At 41.6% G+C, this 18,908-nt stretch overlaps 1 protein-coding gene across 5 annotated transcripts in view; it reads left to right on the top strand.

Annotated features, from left to right (window-relative positions):
* The window catches only part of MYO9A (myosin IXA), a 101,881-nt gene that overhangs the window by 74,905 nt on the left and 8,068 nt on the right, over positions 1-18,908 (top strand). For 4 of the 5 annotated variants that reach the window (XM_032232911.1, XM_032232912.1, XM_032232906.1 and 1 more), the window contains 15 exons: positions 438-525; positions 1,677-1,892; positions 5,890-6,002; positions 6,369-6,526; positions 7,235-7,443; positions 8,748-8,864; positions 10,140-10,328; positions 11,914-11,961; positions 12,442-12,553; positions 13,719-13,780; positions 14,280-14,472; positions 15,558-15,686; positions 16,504-16,609; positions 17,412-17,543; positions 17,802-17,925. In XM_032232911.1, coding sequence (XP_032088802.1) covers positions 438-525; positions 1,677-1,892; positions 5,890-6,002; positions 6,369-6,526; positions 7,235-7,443; positions 8,748-8,864; positions 10,140-10,328; positions 11,914-11,961; positions 12,442-12,553; positions 13,719-13,780; positions 14,280-14,472; positions 15,558-15,686; positions 16,504-16,609; positions 17,412-17,543; positions 17,802-17,925 — 1,996 coding nt within the window. The remainder of the gene's footprint in view (positions 1-437; positions 526-1,676; positions 1,893-5,889; positions 6,003-6,368; positions 6,527-7,234; positions 7,444-8,747; positions 8,865-10,139; positions 10,329-11,913; positions 11,962-12,441; positions 12,554-13,718; positions 13,781-14,279; positions 14,473-15,557; positions 15,687-16,503; positions 16,610-17,411; positions 17,544-17,801; positions 17,926-18,908) is intronic. The other variant, XM_032232910.1, reaches the window with a different exon arrangement.

Here is an 18,908-nt window from a genome sequence, read left to right as displayed (position 1 = left end):
TGCACATGCCCCTATCCCCCCTTGCCCATTTTTGGCTTCCAGGTTGGTGCAGGAGGATTTCCAGGGCCAAAACTGGGCATGGGAGTGGGTCTCGCCCAGCGCGAGGCCCCAAAATGCAATGTAAGCGCACATGCACATCCCCCACAGGCGCCCCACCCATGCGCGGCAAAGATCCAAAGGCCAGCTGGCTGGCGGGAGGCACATATACATGCACAGTGGAGCTGGGCTGGGGCGACAACTGGCCATAGGTTCCTCATCACGGTTCTAGATGATTGAACCAAATAGAAGTATAATTATAAGGCACCGTATTTGCTGTTCTAGGGGAAACCCCATACAATAAGCTTTATAGGACATTGATCACTGCTTTCCCATGCTAACAACTTATGCCTATGTATCGTCTACTACAAGTAAGTTTTGCAATCGTTTTGTTTTTTTAGCTTGGATAAAGGATCTTCAGCACCTCCGCCTCTTCCAAAGGAAGAACAGAAAAAGCCACTGAAACTTCCCAGAACAGATAGAGGAGAGGTAAGAAACCAATTTTTTTTCCAGCGGTAAATCACCTGTTTCTCCCAGCTGTCTCCTCAAACCATCAATACCGCTGGCATGCAGTGATCTGTAGGAAGGAATATCAGCTGGAAAGCAGATGCAAGATTAAAGAGTGCTATATACCACAGTACATTTTTTTTTTGGCATTGCTGACTTAGTTTTTATGTGGTATCAAACCTGTTTCTCAGCTGCACACTTCAGATTGCAAGCAGGGTGTCAGCGTTCCAAGTATCATGTAGAATTAAATCAGAGTCCAAGGCAAAACGATCCTTAAAGTTCCAATTTAATAAAGCAGACATCTTAGCACATCTGTGTTAATCCCAATTCTGGAAATTACATCAGAATTCCACCCAGTTAAAAGTTCATAATCTTGTCCCCACACCCACAATCCATCACATGGTCCAATCTTCTTCCACGCTGGCGTCTCCACCCAGCTGCTTCCGGTCAGGTGTAAAACTGCAGAGACAAAAGATGACCTTGGTCTTCTAGAAAAGAATGATAACAATACATTCCACAATCCTACTCCTGTCTATTCCCCCCTCCCATCAACTATACTAATGAAACAGCATAATGAAATAAGAGAAAGTGTGGCAGGCCAAAATTCTAAAAGGAATATAATTGCAGGCTTGACACAGAAGTTCCCATAATTGAGTGTTCCAACAAGAAAACAAGGGAGAATTGAGTCCCATATTTTCTCTCTGGCATCAGATTATCTGGATTTTGTGCCAGGGTGAATCTCCCCTTGCATTTTGATGTGCAACTCAGCCACATTTCACTGAGAACCAGGTCCCTGTTCTGTCTGAAGTGAAGCTCATCATCACGATATTAACGGGCAACGGGCGATATTAAAGGGCAATAAGGGCATCATTTCTACTTTTCCCCTATGCGTTTCTCTCCCTCCCGCCCCCTTTATTTCTGCTGTCCTTCATTGTTGGTTGAGGTCCAATTTATCACGTTGTTTAAACAAATGATGCCCTCGGAATTTTTTTTTTTTTAAATACCCTTATGGTTCCATGTTCCTTATCTTTTGACTTGTGTGGTGGTGGCGGGGGGGGGGGGTTGTGTTTGTTTTTGTTTGGTTTGGTTCGTTCGTTCATTTCATATCATCTGTTTTATCATTTGGTGTCAAGCAGGTTGCTCGGCCCGTCCATAGAAAGAAAGCCCGCATGGCACGGACACGCTCCAATTTCTTGACTAGAGGTGCTTTTGCTGATTGGGAGGGGGATACAGAGGAAGAGGATTGTGATGACAATCTTGAGTTCCTTCTCTCCTTTGAGCATCCACCTCACCTTGAGCCCGGTTGCGCAGTCAGGCTCGGGCAGCCCTGTCATAGTGACTCTGAAATGGTAATATATTCCACAAGCAGTCGTAGTGGGGAATGGGGCATTTCTTGGCTAACCCTCAGCAGAACTGACACCTTCTCCTGCTGTTTCTCCCATCCTGTAAGGGATATTGTTGGATAGTAACCTCTAAGAACACAGTTGCCCAACGCTGACCCCTCTCGGTGTCAAGATCTAGGAATATCCTTTAGCCATGGTTTCTTCAGTAGGTCCCTGCAGTCATCCTCCCATCATCCACCGACACACTGAGTTTTCAGCAAGTAAAGATGGAGTAGGCAGCGTACGGGTAGTCCTTGGCTTACAACAGTCCATTTAGCGACTGCTCAAAGTTACAAGGGCAGTGGAAAAAAGTGACTTAGGACCATTTTTCACACCCCATAGTCACGTGATGCAAATTCAGATGCTTGGCAACCGACTCACATGATCCCTTTTTGAGGCTTTCTGATGAGCAAAGCCAATGGGGTAGCCAAATTCATTCCTCCACCGTGTTACTAACTTAACAACTGTAGTGATTCACTTAACAAATGTGAGAAGGGAGGTTGTAAAATGGGGAAAAAATTCACTCAACAACTGTCTCCCTCCGCAACAGAAATTGTGGGCTCAATTGTGCTTGTAAGTCAAGGGCTACCTGTGTTCTTCTATTTCTAAGCTTGCCAGTTTCCAACCTTCTATCCTGTTTAAAGTAGAAGATAGAACCATCCTAGACTCTACTTTGGGATGAAATGCAACCTTCAGGAGGGGAGCTAGAAATATGGCTTGCAGAAAATTTAAAGGTTAGATGGGATTTACAGTAGGGGGACATCGTGAATAAAATGCTTTAAAAAGCATTTTTCATCTGAATGAACTTTCCTGCTTGCTGAAGAGATCTGTTACTCCCATTGAGAGGTTGAAGAGCATACAAGATCACGTTCCCGTTTAATTCATCCTCCTTGGGAAGATTATAAAATCCTTTCGAGCAGAAATGGTAGGGAAAGTGAAGCCCAGTTGCTTCAGATTGCACAATCCGAGGGGATGGGCTGTGTTCTTGGAAGTTACAGTGCTGCTTCCGCCAACATTGACTAGTTTCAGACTGGGAATCGTGGTTGAGACGTCAAGGGTGCTGGGTTCATTCACTCTTTGCTTGGAGAACTCTTTCCTCAGAAGGAACCTCATTCCTGTCCCTTTTTCAAAACACTCTTTTGATTCTCCTGCTACCATTTTAACAGATGCCATCTGCATGCAAATAGTTCCTAGATCTTCACTTATCTTGCATCCTTTCTCCTTCCATGCTTCTCTTGGGGCCCCATCAGCTTTTTCCACTAGTGGTTTAGCACAACTACTTTACATCTGCATGCACACTCAATCTCTTGCTTTTTAAGTTTATGCTGAATTTCATGACCGCTCTTCCATGCGAACGGTGAATTACAGATGTCTAAATGTCATATGGAATATTGCTTGGATATGGAATATTGCTCAAATGTACATATGGCTCGGATATATGTAATGTTGCTCAAATGTGTTTAAAATTGTCCTCTGCGTTTCTTGGAAGTTTTTTTGTTGTTGTTAGATTTTGTATTTTTATTTTGCCTGTCTGTCCTAGTTGTTCGGAAAAGACTGATCAACTGCCTTGTTAGACGTGATAACTCGTCCTGCACCTCATTACTGCTCAGAAAATTAATGGCTCGTATTTGCCGAGGCTGCTTTTAATCAGGTCACATTGGTGCATATTTTCAGCACATGAAACGAAGGTTGTTTATTCTGAGCTTTCAGTACAAGAGGTGTGCCATTTAAGGAGCTCTCTTTTGCTAGGAAAGCGTTGATTAATGTCACGAAGAGGAAGAAATAGGTTATCGCCTCCACACCAGTTGTGGGTGAACAAAAGCCTCCCGAGTCCCTGTTTTTCCCATTATTTTTTTGCACATTGCTCATTGTCTTTGAGTACATTACAATATGTTTGGCATTGATCGTTCTTTTTCGTTATTGAATGTCAGCTATACTGCTTTTGGCTAGCTGACCAATTGGCGTGGACGAGGCCTGGAGGGAAGGTTAGGAGGACTGCCACTATCCCAATTTAAGCATGCCTATGACTGAATATCACAGAGATAAGAGACACAACATGGGTTTATTTTAAAAGGAACCTGAAATATTTTGAATTTTTTAGCATTCTGGTAGAGCCAAAACTTGTCTGGATTTTGCTTTTTGTCCCCAGTAATGCAACTGAAGCAGGTCTTAAAGCCGCTTGTTTAAGAGACAGAGGGTGCATATCTTTTAAAAAAAAAATCTTTATGGAAGTATAGCTCCCAAATTATCTCCTTCAGCCTGCAAAATAATTAGGAGATTATGCTATCATGCCTGTTGATTGCAGTTGGAGATGTTTTTTTTTTTAATTCATCATTTTGTTAAAGGGTGGAAATGGATCGTATTTCTTTTTCCCATTTTTGCAAGTGAGCCAGGAAAATAAAACCGGCTATAAGGGCTTACTCTTTCTTGTTGGAATTGAGAAAAAAAATCGATGCATAGCAGCTAAAGATGTAGGAGTGGTTTCCCAGATGGGTACCTGGAACCAGTTTCTAGCGGATGCCTTGTTCCCTTCATTTATCAGTGTTTCCCCAGCCTTTTCGGTGAATTGTATTTTTCAAAATTGGACAGTTGTAAAACCCTGAAAAAACTTTTATTAGAAGCCATTTCCTTTGCATTAACTAATACTGCTTTTCCAATGGATATGTGCCACATCCTGCCATTCATTTGACCTGTCAGCATTCCCTGCTGAGATGAAATTATATCTGGAGGGCAGTAATTCACAGTCCTGTTCTAGCAGATTCAGCACAACATTTTATCTGAAAAACGTATTTAAGTGAATCACCATCCTCAGTATTATCACTGTAAAGTATTTATTGTAATCAAAAACGAAAAAGTAATTGATTCTGGAGCGCTGGAATACATTGACCCCTCACACGTCTTGATTTCCTTTTGAGCTGTCATTTTTCTGAAAGTTTACTGCTCATCTAAATTTTGCATTATTGATTATGTGCCATCAAGTCTGTGTTGAGTCTTAACAACCATCATGGATAGATTTTTCTCTATGATGATCTGTTCCTAACTGGGTCTTCAGATGTTTCACCAGTGACTCATGTATATCAGTTTCCATATTGTTTATAATAATTAAAAGATCTTCTCCCCCCCACCCCCAAAAGATGAACTATTAAATGTATGAGAAATTTTAAGTGGAGACAACATTCACCAGCTGGCAGTTTCCATGAATACATCAAAGAGAATATTATTTTTAAAGCATCAAAAGGTACTTCAAACAGACTTCTTCTTTTTTCCAGAAATCCAGGAGCCAGATTTCTTAGGAGTACCTTCCACAACTGCCTTCAGAAATCGCACACTTTTATGCAAAAGCCAATTACTTTTGCTTTAAGATTCTATATTAATGTATTGCTAGTTAGGGATGCGGTGGCTCAGTGGCTAAGACGCTGAGCTTGTCAATCAGAAAGGTCAGCAGTTCAGCGGTTCAAATCAGCAGAGTGAGCTCCCATTACTTGTCCCAGCTTCTGCCAACTTAGCAGTTCGAAAGCATGTAAAAAATGCAAGTAGAAAAACAGGAACCACCTTTGGTGGGAAGGTAACAGCATTCTGTGTGCCTTCGGCATTTAGTCATGCCGGCCATATGACCACAGAGACGTCTTCGGACAGCGCTGGCTCTTCAGTTTTGAAACGGAGATGAACACCGTTCCTAGAGTTGGGAATAACTAGCATACACGTGTGAGAGGAATCTTTACCTATTGTTCTCGGTATTGATTTTCTGAACTAATAGTAACAGAACGTTGTGCTGCATCTTCTAGTCTATGGCTTTAATCCAAACAAGGAGAAGAGAAGTCAATCAAATGAAAGGCATCTTTGCCACAGGGAGTGGGGCTTTTTAAAAAAAACAGCTTAAATATTGAAAGTGCTGTAGAGCTCGATTGCGCCTCCTTAGAATATCCAATGATTCCATCATCTGTTACGTTTGAAATCATTGCAGATGCTACAACGTTCTGCATCCAACGATGGCCAAGCAAAGCTTCACAAAACAATGTCTCAAGGAGAGATTGGACAGCTGCCAGTTGCCCAGAAGATCGTAGCCGTGGACAGAAGGTATAAATTTTCCGGCAAGGAAAAAAAAAAGCATGAATTAAACATGATGCAGTGCTTCTTTTTCTTAGCAATTTTTAGAAATTCACTAAACCATTTACCCTTCAATACCATCCCACAATGCAGATAAAGCTATTTCAGTTATAATGCTTGAAAGAGAGAAATTGTGAGGATTGAAGGATAAGCAAAGCTATCTTTGTTCAGTCTAGACCAGGGGTCCCCCAACCTGTGGTCCGCGGCCCACTACCAAGTTGTGGGCTAATCACCCCTGGGCTGCTTGAGTGGCTGGCCGGTATGTGCACCTCTGCACCTGGATAAAATAATCAACATGGCTTGAGTAAACTTTTCTTCCCATTTGTCGTTTATTAGACCTCAAAGAGCCAAGATGAGATTTTGGGGGAAAGGAAGGCAGGGAGAGAAGAAGATAAACAGGGAGAAGCTTGCGACCCAGTCAGAGCTGCTGGAACTGTATCCTGACCAAGATGCCCCAGGAAGAGACACGATTCCAGGTCTACAGCTTGAAGAAGGTAAACAGGTGGTTTAATACAATGTTTCTTCACCTCGACAAGTTTTAAGATAGGTGGAATTCTGGGAGTTGAAGTCCACCCATTTTAAACTTGCCAAGATGGTTTAATAAAAATGTCAGCCAGACAGCTGATAAAGATTTAAATGTGTTTCTTTTGTAGATTGCAAAGACCCCCAAAAATAAGTGGTAATTCAGGGTTTCAGAAGTAGGAAGATTGGCTCGGCAAATCAGCTTTGTGACTTATTTTAGATGTAACAGAATCATTGAATGGGAAAATAATCTCAAAATTCAACTCCTGCTTTGTGCACGAGACATTGTGAATACATAAAATACTTTTATCAAGGAAGAGCTTAGTGCTTGGTCAATGGTTTGTCTTGACAGTCATGTCCGGTGTATGAATAATCTTCTGGTTCTTTTACACGTCATCAGAAATCCAAAAGGTTCGTGAATTGCTCCTCACTGGTTGTCAGAAGTCTTTGTTCCAGACACCCGCAGAATTCTCCTTTGAATTATCTAATTTGCCTTGAATCCCACATTCTCTAGGATTTCCCTACAGTGAAGGTGGAAATCTCAGGCCATCGTGCTAAAGAAATAATGTGTCGCATCTTCAGTGTTTCCGATTTTTCCCGTTTCCTGATTTAGGAAGATAGTTCTGCTTGTTCCCCTCGGAGGAATTCCAAGCAAAACTTGTATTTCTTTGCACATGCAGAGCTGAGCCCTCCAAGGAGTCCCGAACTGTCGGGCATCTATCGAAGGGAATGTAAGGAAAACAAAGAGCCGTCTCCAAAGGTCAAGCGAAAACGCAGCCTGAAAATTAGCAACGTAACGATGGAACCTGCACAATGGCAGAACGACGCCCTTCAGATCATAACAAGTGTCAGTGACTTGAAAAGCATGGACGAGTTCCTCTTGAAAAAGGTAACTTGTATATACGCCAATGCTGCATACCTAAATCGACAGCTTTACCTGCTAAGAATCAATATTGGCTTTTAGTATGAAGCCTTTGTAAGCGGATTGTCAGGGTTCCAAATAGCATCCAAAAGCCAAATAGCATCCTGCCGCTGATTTTATGACCATAATGGAAAAATCTGGATGGACTTTTATCTGCCATAAATTTTCGTCAAGCATATATTTTGCCATATATGTTTGTCAAGCAGCCTTTGTATCTGAAGCAGCAAAGCTTAATCAAAAGAGAAATACCGTATTTTTCGGAGTCTAAGACGCACCTTTTTCCCTCAAAAAAAAAAGAGGCTGAAAATCTGGATGCATCTTATACATTGAATACAGTATTTTTGCCTCCTGAAACCCCACCACCTTCACCAAAATGGCCATGCAGAAATGAGTAAAAAATGGCCCATTTTTTGCTCAATTTTGCCCCCCTCCCAGTCCCCAGGAGCACTCTATAAGCCTCCTAAAGGCTATTCATGCCCTTTTTAAAAAAAATGAGCCAGTTTTAGCGAAAAACTGGCCGTTTTTGGGAGGTTTGCAGAGTGCAAAAACTATTTTTTTAATTTGCCTCTTCAAAACCTTGGTGCGTCTTATACTCTGAAAAATACGGTAGCTCTCGCCTCTTCAATGTGAAAACCAACAAAACACATGTAAGAAAAGGGAAAGTGAATGCAGTAGAAAAATCAGGCTAAAATGGAATGAAATACCAGCCATAAGGAGGGCAGGTTTTCCCTTCTCATTCTTGAATAGCAGTTAGCAACAGCAATAGCCCTTAGACTTATATACAACTTTACAGTGCTTTACAGCCCTCTCTAAGCAGTTTACAGAGTTAGTCTATTGCCGCGCAACAATTTGGCTCCTCATTTTACCCACCTTGGAAGGATGGAAGGCTGAGTCAACCTTGAGCCGGTCAGGATCGAACTGCTGAACTGCAGTACTGCATTCTAACCACTGCGCCACCATGGCTCATAGTCTAGTGGTCTCCTTGCTTCTGAATAAGTCTAGAATGTATTGTTTTGATGGAAACATCTTGAAGGATTTTGGTGTTCTTCCTGATGGGAGAATAAAGCAAGTTACTTCTGTAACTTCTTTGGGAGAGAGCTTTCTTTACATCTGGATCGAGGACAGTCAAAGTTTGGCCATTAAATAAAACAGACTAGCCTTCATATGGCCATCTGACTGCTGCCCTGGAAATTGTGTGCTTGCTCTGCATCATTGAATCCGTCGCATGGTAAGTTTTGAAAATAGTCTTCATTTCATTATTATTTTTTTAGATGAATGATTTGGACAGTGAAGACTGTAAGAAGGACACTCTTGTGGACGTGGTATTTAAAAAAGCTTTGAAAGAATTCCGGCAAAATATCTTCAGTTTCTACTCTTCTGCTTTGGCAGTAAGTTGAATAACTATTTATGTTTTAAAATTAAGTACTAATGATAGAAGTTCCTGGTGCAGCCAAACTCTACAAAAGCCGCTCTTGATGTTTGGGGAGATAATTATTTACAATTACAATAGATGGTGTTTCATAGAAGACAGAACCAGATTTATTACTGATATTCCTGCTTCTTCTCGTTAACTTCATCATAGTGTATCATATAACGAAAAGAACTTTTCTGCTTTTGTAAATAAAGGAGGAGGAAGAATGCGAGGGCCAGAAAAAGTCAAATGTGCACATTTCAGGGAGATGCTTCTTCATGCAGTATCAAGAAAAAAAAAATGGTATCATCATCCAAATTATAGTAAATGGAATGAAAGCAAATGAGTCATTTGTTTAATGAAATTAGTAAGATATCATAGGAAGTGAGATTATGACTATAAAGAGAGGGAGTGTCTCAAATGACACTCAGAGCTTTGCAAGTAGAGTTTATGCAGTATGTTTTTATAGTAGCAGTTTCCTCAAACTTCAATAAAGCAATGCCTGGGGCAATGTTTTTCTATCTTGAGAAGATTTTAAATGATTGGACTTCAACAATTCTGGGAATTGAAGTCCACATATCTTAAAGCTTCCAAAGTTGGGAAATACTGCTCTGAGGTAATATTTTGAATCCAGAATTGTGACACAATACCTTTCCTGCCCATTCAGTTGTCATGCAAAGAAGCACAGACCCATGTTTGTGTTGCTGTAAAGGTAAAGGTTCCCCTCGCACATATGTTCTAGTCATTCCCGGTTCTAGGGAGCGGTGCTCATCTGCGTTTCAAAGCCGAAGAGCTAGCGCTGTCCGAAGACATCTCCATGATCATATGGCTGGCATGACTAAATGCTGAAGGTGCACAGAACGCTGTTACCTTCCCACCAGAGGTGGTCCCTATTTTTCTACTTGCATTTTTTACATGCTGTCAAACTGCTAGGTTGGCAGAAGCTGGGACCAGTAATGGGAGCTCACTCCATTACGCTGTGCTGGGGATTCGAACTGCCAAACTGCCAACCTTTCTGATCGACAAGGTCAGCATCTTAGCCACTGAGCCACCGTGTCCCCCTTGTGTTGCTGAGTTCTAGGCAATTGGCTGTTATTGCCTGCCTTTTCTATTATTTGATTTCAGGACTGTGCTTCTGTTTTTTCTTCGGCTGTTAATGTTTGTTTATTTTAGTGGATGAACATTTTAAAACATTTCTGTCCTCTTTGTGGAACATTCAGACATTCACATTCATTTCTCCCTGTTTTAATAGATGGGTGATGGGAAGAGCATCCGCTACAAGGATCTCTATGCACTGTTTGAGCAGATTCTAGAGAAAACCATGAAACTTGAACAGAGGAACTGGAGTGAATCCCCCGTACGGGTCTGGGTCAATACATTTAAGGTGTTTCTGGATGAATACATGATGGAGTATATGCCTTTGGATTATTCTGCTGCAAAGGTAACACAACACAACCACAACCTCATATTGCATCCCTTTGACAGGAGGACCATGTTCTGGGTGCCCTGTAAAGAATCAGTTACTGTTGTGGCCCGCCAGCAGCCAGCACAGCTAGGAGCAGATTCTGGGGCAGCTGGGGAGGAACATGGGCCAGTCCTGGAGTCTGAGGAAGGCTTGGATGAGGGCTCTGTGTCAGAGGCAGAGAGGGCCAGAGCCATATGCCAGTTATCAGCCGCCTTCAGAGTCAGACATCAGTCAGGCAGATGAACAGCTGGAGCCTGTTCCCAGTGTGCGCATGCGCAGAGTGGCCAGACAAAGGGGGCAGCTAAAGAACAGGGGTCGACTTGGGAGTAAGGCCACAGGTGGACGATCAATGGCCCCTCCCAGAGGAAATAAAAGAGGAGCGAAAGGGGAGGGGAATTTGCAGGAGACAATTAGTTCGCTTAATTGGTTTGTGACTCTCCGAGACTCCTTGCCAAGTTTTGCAGATATCGGCCTGGCAGCTCTCCAAGCCAGATAAGGTCTGTGACTATAAAGCCTCCCTTTCCTGGATGTGAATGAGCAAAATTCACAGTAAATTAATAAAAGGGTTTTTTGTCAGGACAAGGAGTTTGCTTCATGCTCTTGGGAAGCCTCAGTTAGAACAGCTATCTTGTTCCAAAAGTGCTTTTTCAAAAAGCAACTGAACTTTGTTTTTCCTTGAAAACATTTCACTTCTCATCCAAGAAGCTTCTTCACTTTTAACTGAACGGTGGGAGATGGAAGGATTTATATTCCTTGCAGCTCACCTGGTCATTAGCACTCTTTCAGAAAGTTCTTTATGCTGCTAACACCACATAATTTCTTTGCCTCTTGATATTGACGAATAGACTTTGAAAGGCTTGCTTGCAATAATGTATAAAAAGTTTCATCATGACTGAAGGCAAATGCAGGATAATGTTGCAGGATCCAATCCGGGTGGGTCAGATTAGTCTGGTCTGGGTGACCAAACCAGATTGGATCCTGCAAAACGTTTTATGATCACAAAATATAATGTGCTATTGAAAATGAATAATCTGAAGTAACCAGAATGTGTATGTACCATTCTGTTACAAGAAGGCCCACAGTGAAGAAAAACAGAACAAACCATAATTGTATATGTACGTGCATATTTTAAGGCTTCTGTTCTTAAAGTATGTTGGAAAGAGCCAGCAGCATGGAAAAATGTGCAGAGATATAGTGGTTAGTATTAAGCCGTGGAAGGGACAGTTGTAGGTCATTCTGCTACTTACACAAAATAGATTAACATCTCCTTCCAAATACCCCTGTTTCTGCCAGAAGCCATGACAGCAGAATTCTGATTCTACTTGACACTTGTTAACTCTTTCAGTTCTCAGTGCTGCCCACATAATAAAATATTGAGTGTTATAGGAATATCTTGGTCAGGAGAAGAAGCAGTAAATAAGAACAGTCTGTCTGAATTTAATAGCTCCTTGATTTGCTTTGTAAACAAAGATTATATAAGAAAACTGATTTAAATTTGCAAATGGAAGCAAAGTATTGAAAAAAACACTGAACTGTTTGGTATTGTCTCTTGTTGTCTTAGGTGACAAAAACAGAAAGGAAGAAGAGACGAAAGAAGGAAACAGACATAGTAAGCTGAAATACTTCCCCCTTTAATATGAAGCAAATTATATTACAAATTATATAATTATTTATGTTTAAATGTTTGCAGCAAGTCCAGGTATGTCAATGTTGGCATTCAGTAATCAGCTTCTTGAAGGTTTCACAGTTTTTGAGACAGGATAAAACAGGATGGAATTAATCACAAGTCTGATTAAGAAGGATGTGTTATATTTTTCGTTATCTGAAAATCACTGTAAGAGACTTTCATTGTTGAGAGAAAAGGTGAAGTAGAAATTCAATGAATGAACTAATGGATGACATTATTAAACCTTCTGAGAAATAGTCAACATTGGCAAGAATACTCTTCCAGCATTCCAGCCAGGTTTTTTTAAAAAAAAAATAACAGTTACTGGTTTATGAAATTTTTTTGTGCAGTACAGTAAATACTCAGATCTATTTTCAACTGCTGTTAAAGGTCAAATTGCTTTTTTTTTTTGGACATTGCTAGGTCGAAGAACATAATGGCCACATTTTTAAGGCTACTCAATATAGCATCCCTACCTACTGTGAATTCTGTTCCTCCTTGATATGGATCATGGACAGAGCTGCTGTTTGCAAATGTAGGTATAAACTGTTAATCCTCCTGCACTCTTTTTCTTCCTGTCCTTGCTTACATTTCCTTTCCTTGGGAGGTTGTTAGCTTTTTTAGTTTTCATTCAAATGCCTTGCCAAATAGAGAAAGGCCGGTAGTAAGTATTGCACTGTAGTTTTATTTTTTTTACCATAATTATAACTAAGGAACCAAAGGAAAGTTGTATTATGCGAAGTACCGAATCTGAATGGAGGAGAAGCATTTAGCCTGCTACGTTCCACAGCCTAATTATGCAGCAAAATCCAGTTAAGAGATATGGGTAAGAAATGTAAAATTTACGCAAGCCCAAAATCTGGGAGAGAATTTCTACAAGATGCTTCATAGATGGCATTTAGATCCTAAAAAATTAGCTTGTATGTATCCGAACTTACAACCTAAATGCTGGAGATGTGATTGTGCTGATGCTACGTATTATCATATATGGTGGACTTGTAAAAAGGTCAAAGCATTTTGGATAAAAATATGGTGGATTATGCAAAATATTCTTAAAAAGAGGATAAAGTTTACTCCTCAGTTATTCTTGTTAGGTATAATTACAGACTGTACAGTTATAGAGACTACTTTGATTCTGAACTTAACAACGGCAGCAAGACTGTTGGTGGCGCAGTACTGGAAGAAGGAAGAATTGCCTACCATTCAAGAATGGACGTTAAAAGTAATAAATTTAGCAGAGATGGCTAAAATATCAGCGTACCTCAAGGACCATTCAGATGAGAAATACAAACTGGAATGGAGAAGATGGATTGATTACATTCAAAATAAATATGGGACTAAGAAATTTCAGTTAGCTTATGAATGACTGAACAAGGAATGTTACAACTTATCTAAAGTTAGCTTTACAAAAGGGGAGTTAAAGTACAAGCGAGGGATGATGCTAAAGTTAGTTAGTTTATTTTAGTATATGATTGTTAAATGTTTATACCCTGTATTTGCTCTGGGAGGTTGGGGGAGAGGGGATCTGGGGTCGGGGGGAGGGGAAGGAAGGTATATATTTGTAAAACTCTTTAAAACTTTCAATTAAAAAAAAAAATCCAGTTAAGAGTCTCCTTGTCAGCTCTTGCAATGTTATAATGCAATAAAATTTCACTGCATTTCATTATGTGCAGTACTAAATTCATTTTTCTTAATTCCAGTGTGCAAATACGCTTGCCACCGAAAGTGCTGCCAGAAGACCACGACAAAATGCTCCAAAAAGGTACCGTGTTTTTTTCTCATTTCCGTATGCCACACATAACGGGGGAATTCTGGGAGCTAAAGTCCACACATCTTTAAAATTGTCAAGGTTGAGAAACACCTTGTCTAGCTGCTGACTCTTCGTTCATATTTCTACTGCGACACATTCTGTAAAAGCAGAAAACAAGGGAGTCAGAAAACTCTGGGGGAGACAGTGGCGTTAAAGGCTTGTTTTCTGCTGCCCCTTTGCCTGCCCCTCCGCTGCTCTGAATTGAGACTATGACTAAAGTGCTAATCCAGTGCAAAAGACAGAGAGGACTTGGGGAAAGGTGAAGCATGTTGAGATGTTTCCATTACTCTAAATATTTGCTTTTATGTTTCGCATAGCTTGTAATCTTAAAGCAGGACTGTTCTGGTTCCGGCATTTTAGCAGCTTTAGAGCCAGCCGGATACCGTGGGAATTTGCACAGTGTGGCTGTGATGCGCTTGTAACGCTGATTGCATTATCCCTGTCCTTATAGTATGACCCAGAGCTTTCTTCACGCCAGTTTGGAGTCGAACTCTCTCGCCTGACCAGCGAAGAACGGATTGTGCCAATAGTGTTTGAGAAGCTCACCAGCTACATAGAAATGCATGCTTTGTATACGGAGGGCATTTACCGGAAATCTGGATCAACAAATAAGATCAAAGAGTTACGGCAGGGCCTTGACACAGGTGAGGAGGCTTCGAGAAGGGAAACTTGCATTATTGTGAGGGGTCCCCCCTCCCCCCCGGTGTCTGTGTTTATTTTAGAGATGCTAAAACTTTAGGGCAGATGATGGCCAGAAAATGTAATATTTTGGTGATCAACAGTATTCAATTTGATTTAGACAGTGCTGAAGCAGAACTCATACAGTACTTCTAGTTAATTCTATGTTAGGCTAAAGCTGATATGTACCTGTGGTTCATGTTTGATTTATGTTTGAGAATATATTCATTGTAGTATTAAAATGATGGACTGGGTAAGACCTGGGAAGCTACGAGTTCTACTCCTTCCTTAGGTATCAAAGCTAGGATAAACCTATATCTTAAGTTCAGAAATTTTGACTCTGTTTGTTCTTTGCAGTCAGTTATACTACTGGTTAAGGAACCTAGGGACGTGGTGGCTCAGTGGCTAAGACACTGAGCTTCTCCATCAGGAAGGTCAGCGGTTTGAATCCCTAGTGCCGCATAACGGAGAGAGCTCCCGTGACTTGTCCCAGCTTCTGCCAACCTAGCAGTTCGAAAGCATAATAAAATGCAAGTAGAAAAATAGGAACCACCTTTGGTGGGAAGGGAACAGCGTTCCTTGCACCTTTGGCATTTAGTCATGCCAGCCACATGACCACAGAGACGTCTTCGGACAGCGCTGGCTCTTTGTCTTTGACACAGAGATGAGCACCGCCCATATGTACGAGGGGAACCTTTTACCTTAAGGAATCTAGGCCATTGCATCACATCAGACTTGTGTTGGAGGCACCAAGGCGCTTCCGGGTTGAAAGGATTAGCCACCATTGCCCTGAGTACATTCAGTTAGGGGCTCCTTTCAGGTCCCTGGCAGGAGCTGAAGCAAAGGACGGGAGCTCACTCGTACTGTGGCAGCACTCAGATCTCGAATGCAGGACTGCTGCTTGTCAAGCCAGCATCCTCACAACACGAGCCATACTTTGGCCATAATTTAATTCTCACGTTGGCACCGTATCAGAGTAAATGGTGAAGTCTCCTTTTGCTACTCCTCCTTTGCTTTTAATTTTCTTGCTTTCATTCTTTCCGCTGACCAGATATCGAACGAGTGAATCTCGATGACTACAGCATCCATGTCATTGCCAGTGTGTTCAAGCAATGGCTGAGGGATTTGCCTAACCCTCTCATGACATTTGAACTCTATGAAGAATTTTTGCGAGCCATGGGTAAGAAGGAGTTGCTGTCAGACCTAGAATGAAATAGGACTTCAGGAAACATTACAAGGGAAGCTAAGAGAGAAAAAAAAAACAAGTCTGTTTCTACTTAGAAAGTCATGTTCTCCACTACTTCAATATTTCTTCAGCTTGCTTTTCCTTATCCCGGAAAATATTTCTACACAAAATACCTGTGAAAATTCTTTATCACGCTGAAACCTAAAACCGTAATGATGTTTTTCCTAGGGATCTGCTTTGGATGGTGTACTGAGGCATCCCACTGCAATGCAATGTATCTCCTTGATGAGACCCCAAACTAAATCAATAATTCCACTTCTGTACTCCGCCTTCTTTCTCTGCATTTCAGGCATTATATCTTCATTTTTCACCTAAATATTTCAAACCCCTCAGTTATATGGAAATCATCTTCTGCCTTGAGTTGCAGTAGGATTTCCCAGTGCATTCTCCTTTAAGAACACCATTTGAATTTCAAAGGTATTTTCAGAATCTGCCTCCTCAGAAGCTCCCTATTTGGAGCATTCCTTAAATCCTGAGCAGTAGCGGACTTGCAAGATATGTGTGTTTAGATGTGTATATCATATTTTACAAGCTTCGCTTGCTGTAAACATACTCAATTCCTGAGACAGAGTAGGCCACAGTCCTGACAAATTGAATGAAATTGTTGGAGGATCCAATCTGCATCAGTCCCTGGGAGCGGAAGTTCAAACCTCTGATCTCAGTGACCGACCCAGATTGGCTCTTGCGATATTATCCTGGGACACATATGTATATTCACCTTTGATTCATGAGTGAAATTTGTTTTCTGCAGGTTTGCAAGAGAGGAAAGAGGCCATCCGTGGTGTTTATTCAGTCATTGATCAACTTTCCCGAACTCACCTTAATACCTTGGAACGTCTGATCTTTCACCTTGTCAGGTATCAATCGCGAAGATAAGGTTATAAAGAGATTTCCGTGTGAATGTCAGCTTTATCTGCAGGCATATTCCCACGTTCAACTTTTGGTGAGACCTGCAATCTTGAGAGGCAGTTCTGTTTTCAGAGTTGTGTGCCAAGGCAGGCTTATTTGCAGAGAGCTTTGGAAAGTTAAGCTCTGCCTATCTTCATCTGGCTTTCAAGCATGCTTAATATATAATCCCCCCCAGGAAAGCCATCTCTACATGTTATTCTGGGTGACAAAAAAGCTTTTCTCAAGGCCCACACATCGAAGCAAAAGGCCTTTTTAACCCCACAATCAATTTGGAGGGCAGATAGCTCTTTCAGTGTGTTAATTTCACGTGGGCCACCGCAGTTCTCTTTTAGTGAGTTGATATGACTGGGTAGTAAAAAAGATAGATAAATAATAGTGGTCGGGGAATTCTAGGAGTGAAAATCTACACATCTTCCAAGGTTGAGAAACATTAGGCTAGCGACTGGCACTGTGGTTTGGTTTCTAATTTTAGAAATATGGGACAGAAAGTAGGCCACACAGAGATCTATCGTCCAAGAGAAAAGAATGGCTGGGAGGGACAGAAGGAACAGTTAAAACTCATTGTTGCTTCTCCCCAGCATCGGCCATTGTCTCACTCTGCCTGTTGACACTCACCCTGTCTCTTTTCTTTGACCTCTGTGTCAATTCTTAGGTTCCACTCTATGGGTTTGTCCCACCTCGTAACAAGTGAGGGTTGCTATGATCACCTATAGTTAAGTTTCATTCCCATCCTGTTTTGATGCTGTTTAGGATTGCTCTACAAGAAGAAACGAATCGAATGTCGGCTAATGCTCTGGCCATCGTCTTTGCTCCCTGTATCCTCCGTTGTCCAGACACCACTGACCCTCTGCAGAGCGCTCAGGATGTCAGCAAAACCATCAGGTAATTAAAAAAAAGAAAAAGACTTGCTACCAGCCATGACCGGTTCAACTCTACTGATGTCACTCACGTAATTTGGAGAGGAACATTTTACAAAAATGAAAAATTCAGAAGAAGAAGTTGCATGCATAGATTGATTCTCCCAATTTTTTTTCCAGTTAGAATATTCACAGCAAGAAAGATCTCTGTGTCTAGATTTTATACGGCAATCGCTTAGATTCTGGCCCTCAAGCCCTAACTTGACGATTTTTCTCTTTCCAGTTGCATAGAGTTGATTGTTGTAGAACAGATGAACAAATACCGAGCCCGTCTGAAGGATATCAGCAGCCTGGAGTTTGCAGAGAACAAAGCCAAGAGCCGGCTGTCCTTGATCCGCAGGTCCATGGTAAGGGGCAGGACTGACTGACTGGCTGCATGACAGGCTGACCTAGTCCCAGGTCCCAAAGAAGTAGAGACAATGCCCCATCACCTGATCTTCCCCATTTTCTATTTCGATTAATTGAAACAAGTGTCCTTGTTCAGAGAAATATTGGGGTGAAGATCACCTATGATCACCTGATACATACTAGTTTTAACAGCCCAGATTCTGGAGCTGAGAATTTCCTGTGTGAGAGTTAACTTACTTGGGTGTGGATATTAATAATTGAACGATATCTGTCTTTCTTTCTGTCTCTTTTCTCCCCCCTCTAACCTTTTCTTTCCATCTTTCTAACTCCTTGCACATTTCAAATTCTTTAATAATATGGTTTAGTCTAATGCAAAAGTTAACGTTTGGTTTAAGCCAGAAGTCCCCAAACTTGTGGACTTACAGCTCCCAGAATTCTCCAGCCAGCAGAGCAAAGCTGGCTGGAGAATTCTGGGAGTTGTAAGTCCTCAAGTCTTAACGTTGCCAAGTTTGGGGACCTCTGGTTTAAGCACTAATATCTGGCTCTTCAAAGCTACAGGTATCACTCTGTTGTTACTTTATACAGGTAACTCGTGGTTCTTGAAGGTTCTCTTAAATTCCCAGACACCCTTTAGTGAACTCAAACCCCTCCAGCTTTTACATAATTGGCTTTCCTATGATGATTAGTCCCTGTTCCCCTAACTCTCACACTATTTGCATCTGCTTTAAGACAAGGCTTCCATTCTCCTCTCTCCCACCTGCACGTGCCAGGGGGAGACTCTGGGGAGACAGTACTGCTGCCCTCCTCCCGGCCCCTGCTGAGCTCTTTGTAATAAATCACTGCCTCTTCCCTGCTTATGAACTTTTTTATCAGACGAAGAGCAATTTGCATGCTTCTTAGCTAGGCTGCTGACTTGAAAAGCAGTTGCTCTGCTCAGAGACGGCTTCAGTTTGCCTCCTCTCAGGCCGGCCGGATCCATGGT

The sequence above is a fragment of the Thamnophis elegans genome, chromosome 16 (genome assembly GCF_009769535.1).
Source record: "Thamnophis elegans isolate rThaEle1 chromosome 16, rThaEle1.pri, whole genome shotgun sequence".
In the NCBI taxonomy this organism is placed as follows: domain Eukaryota; kingdom Metazoa; phylum Chordata; class Lepidosauria; order Squamata; family Colubridae; genus Thamnophis; species Thamnophis elegans.
Note: the sequence above shows the minus strand (reverse complement) of the source record. Positions and strands in the feature narration are given on the sequence as shown.